The sequence below is a fragment of the Kryptolebias marmoratus genome, linkage group LG21 (genome assembly GCF_001649575.2).
Source record: "Kryptolebias marmoratus isolate JLee-2015 linkage group LG21, ASM164957v2, whole genome shotgun sequence".
NCBI lineage: Eukaryota > Metazoa > Chordata > Actinopteri > Cyprinodontiformes > Rivulidae > Kryptolebias > Kryptolebias marmoratus.
Window position 1 is genome coordinate 22,938,487 of NC_051450.1, and position 3,753 is coordinate 22,942,239.

The 3,753-nt window shown below is 40.4% G+C and overlaps 1 protein-coding gene across 12 annotated transcripts in view; it reads right to left on the bottom strand.

Moving 5' to 3' along the window:
- Positions 1-3,753, bottom strand: part of LOC108250945 (LIM zinc-binding domain-containing Nebulette) — an 80,331-nt gene that overhangs the window by 57,560 nt on the left and 19,018 nt on the right. For 6 of the 12 annotated variants that reach the window (XR_005232590.1, XR_003038488.2, XM_025002785.2 and 3 more), the window contains exon 1: positions 27-2,408. Coding sequence is in view for 5 of the 12 variants with exons in the window: in XM_037973126.1 (XP_037829054.1) it covers positions 2,415-2,522 (108 nt within the window). In the remaining 7 variants the exon portion in view is untranslated. The other 6 variants (XM_037973126.1, XM_037973125.1, XM_037973128.1 and 3 more) reach the window with 2 other exon arrangements.

Sequence of the window (3,753 nt, forward strand, 5' to 3'; positions counted from 1 at the left end):
TCTTCTCCTGTCTGTTAAAGACTGACCTGCCTCGTCTTCTCCTGCCTGTTAAAGACTGACCTGCCTCGTCTTCTCCTGCCTGTTAAAGACTGACCTGCCTCGTCTTCTCCTGCCTGTTAAAGACTGACCATCAGCTCGTCTGGTGCCTCTTATCACTCCCACAGTCTACATTTAGCTCTCTACTCCAGGCCTTATCGCTGCCGTGGCCTTCATCACATCCCAGAACCAGTTATGGATACAGTATGAGTGTGTGTGTTTGATAAAGTGTGTGTGTACTGAAGTGTTGGAGGTGAGCTCATGCAGTGTGTGTGGAAGGAATGCAAACCTGCAAAAACTGGTTTGGCCTCTTGGAGCAAAAAACAAGAATAAAATGTTTTCATTTGCATAAACAATAAGTTTAATTTTCCACCTCCTACAGTAGATTCAGGTCTTTCAAAGAAAGAAAACAAAGGGTTCAGTTAGTTGCAGTCTACAAGTTAAGCCATTAGGTGTCACTAAATCCTACAGAACAGATCTTTAATATGTTATATTTAGGTTGATGGAAGTTTCTACCTACAGATTGGTTTTGTCTAATATTTTAGGACAAACACTCTTCACACTCTTGGTAAAAAAGCAAAAGGTGTTTTTGATAATTATCTGGTCAATGGGAGACAAACTAACCAGAAACACATGAAGACAACAATGATGACCCCACTACGCCCTCCACAACCACACAATCCAGAACCTGCCAAAAATAAAACCTCCCCCAGAGTGAAGCAGCTTTTCCAGAAATCTTCATTTCACATTTATTTTAAAACAGATACGACTCTAAACACTCCAGGTCAAACACACTGACATGTTTCAACCTTGATCTAAAACCCCAGAGTGCACCAGGTCTGGAGTAGAGACTACACACCTGGAACTACAGTTCCCATCAGCCCGCCTGCATCACTTCCACACACAGATAGAAACAAACCGTGAAGTCAGGGGACGGTCAGAAACAGCAGCAACACCAGAAACAATCAGAGGTTCACCCATCTGATTCTGCCTCCCACACACCTTCATCCTGCAGCACCACCTTCCTCCTCCTCCTCCACCGGGTCAACCTTGAAAAGAGCGAGTGGGCGGCGGAACGTCAGGTGGAGTGTTGGCGTCGCAATTAGAGCCGAGCCGAAGGAGAAACAGAATAAAACCATCATTCGCTCCATCAGCTAAACACGAGCCGAAGGAAGGAGCTGGAAAAACAACAACCGAGGGAAGATCTCCAGAAAGATCTGTAAGCAGAAACAAATGTTTTTATGGAGGGATTATCAGCAGAGGTGATGGAGCGGTTCAGACTGCAGCCAAGCCCTGTGAAAGATGGGCGATCATGTAAAGACCTTCTGCTCGTTTGATTGCCTGTTAGAAAAATATCCCATAAAAACATGGCCGCCACCGCTAACTGGCTTTAGCAAACAGTTATGAGCCCTCAGTCAGTCACTTTTACTGAGGCTGGTAGTAGCTGAGAGTCATCCCCAGAAACACCATCATTTTTAATAAATTATCTTTAGCTGCAGGTTCACAGATCTGAGTCCTTCTACGGCTGAAATAACAAGTTATTTAGGTTTTTTTTCTTTTAACAGGATAAAACATTATTGCTCAGCTTCAATAAACATGTATTTAATAACCTTTGTACATTTAAAATAATAAACAGAAAGTATTTTAGCCGACAGTGAGCTGCTTGTAATCTTGGTAAATATATAACTTCTTTATTTTTAATCAAATTCAGCAAATAAGCCTGAAATCTTAATGACTCCTCAGGGTCCTAATCTGATGCTTTTTGTTTTTGTTGTTTTAATTTTGCATCTTGTTATTGTTTTCATTAGATTCTAGTTCTACATTTATCATTTTTATTTTATACTCTCTTTCTGTGGGTTTATGGGTGTATCAGTAAAATATATATTATTAAAAAGTAACATTAATTAAATGAACTTTACCTTACTGTGGGCTCCTCTCTTCAGGGGGAGATCCTCTGTTCACACACACTTTGTCTCACACACATCAGAAACACGAGATCACTCATCACAGGACTTTTAATTTATTTATAGAAAACTGCAGAGATAACACAAACTGCTTAACTAAATAAATGGATGAGAATTTAAAAAACAATAAAACAGAGCAAAAATATGATGAATGAATTCATTGATTCACTCTGGACTGTAAAACTGTCCAAATAACAGATCTTTGTCATCAATCTGTCTCACTCTCTTTCCTCTGATGGAGCAAATAAAAACGGTTTACTCACCGTGAAGCTTGTAGAAGAAGCTCCTCTTCATGATGGGATGTTTTAGTGTTTGTGTGTCAGATACATCCTGAGCTCACCGACCAGAGTGCACCCTCACACACACACACACACACCCACACACACCCTTCAGGACCAATCTGAGAGAACGGACCATACTGATCTGCTCCTGAGTCCTCCTGAGTCTCTGCATCTCCGGCGTGTCGGACACCATGCTGAAGCCTCGGCCTTTACTCTCCTCAAAGTCCTTCTTGTACTTCACCTGCAGGAGAAAACATCCGGGTCACAGCAGCGTTCATCCTGGAAAAACTCCTCTGCTGCAGAACGACAACAAGACTCAACATCTGACAAGTTTTCTTTCCTTCACAGGACCTTCTGAGCAGAGCAGGGTTAGAGAGCTGAACTACCTCTGGAACCTGTCGACTTTTTGTTTCAAACACATGAAAACCACAGAAGAAGACTTTCTGAGAGTTTCATTCAAATTGGTCCAGTAGTTCATGAGATATTTTGCTAACAGACAGACACACAAACCCACAGTCAAAAAAAATAATTACTTAATATTTACATTATTTACAAACTTCTTTAGAAACCAATAATCAGTAACTGATCGACACAGACTTCAACTAATAAAACTCTTTCCAGTCAAAATAAATAAGAAAAATCATCCTTTTATTAAAACTATTTTAAAAATACTATATTATTATAAAACTATTTTGGGCTTTGGACTGAAGCCCTTTGGAAAGCCTTGCTTCTGACGGCCCAGAATGCATTGCAGGTACAGCACAAAGCAGGTTAAAAACTAATTACCAGGATGATTCAGACGGTGTTAAATGTTCCCACACAGTAGAAATAATGAAAGCGGAGCAAATGTAACTCATACAGTCAGAAAGGAAACGACAGGGAGAGAGGGTTTATTTGTGGCTTTTTGTCGAATGATCTGAGAGGATTTTTTCACTCATGATTCAGAGTTTTTACCTCCGCTCTTCTCAGGAGCAGGAAGAGGAAAATGACTGAAGACAATTACTTCCTGTCAGTCAGAGAAACCATCTGGCTTAATCCATCCCTTTCAGAAAGTATTGGATGAAGGTTTCCAACTGAATAACCTTTGGAATCAAACCGATTCAAAATGGCCGACACAGCTACAAAAAAGGACTATAACTCAGGCAGTTTTACAGATGTTGAGCTAAAGTTTGATGTGGTAGTAGCTGAGAGGCTCCACGAGATGATGTTAGTTTAAAATTCAGACATTCATGTCCTTTGGCATCCATCAGGGTGCTGCAGCACCCTCCGCACCCTTACTTCTCACGGCTGTGCATAACGTCTCAATAAAATTTTATTTTGAAAGAACCTTTCATACAACATAGTGCACCACAAAGTGCCTTAAAGCAGATTAAAAGAGCAAAATATGAAAAAACCATAAGAAAAGGTGGGTCTGATGAGGGAGGAACTGAGACCAAAAACAAAATAAAACAAAATTAAAAAACTCTGTACTC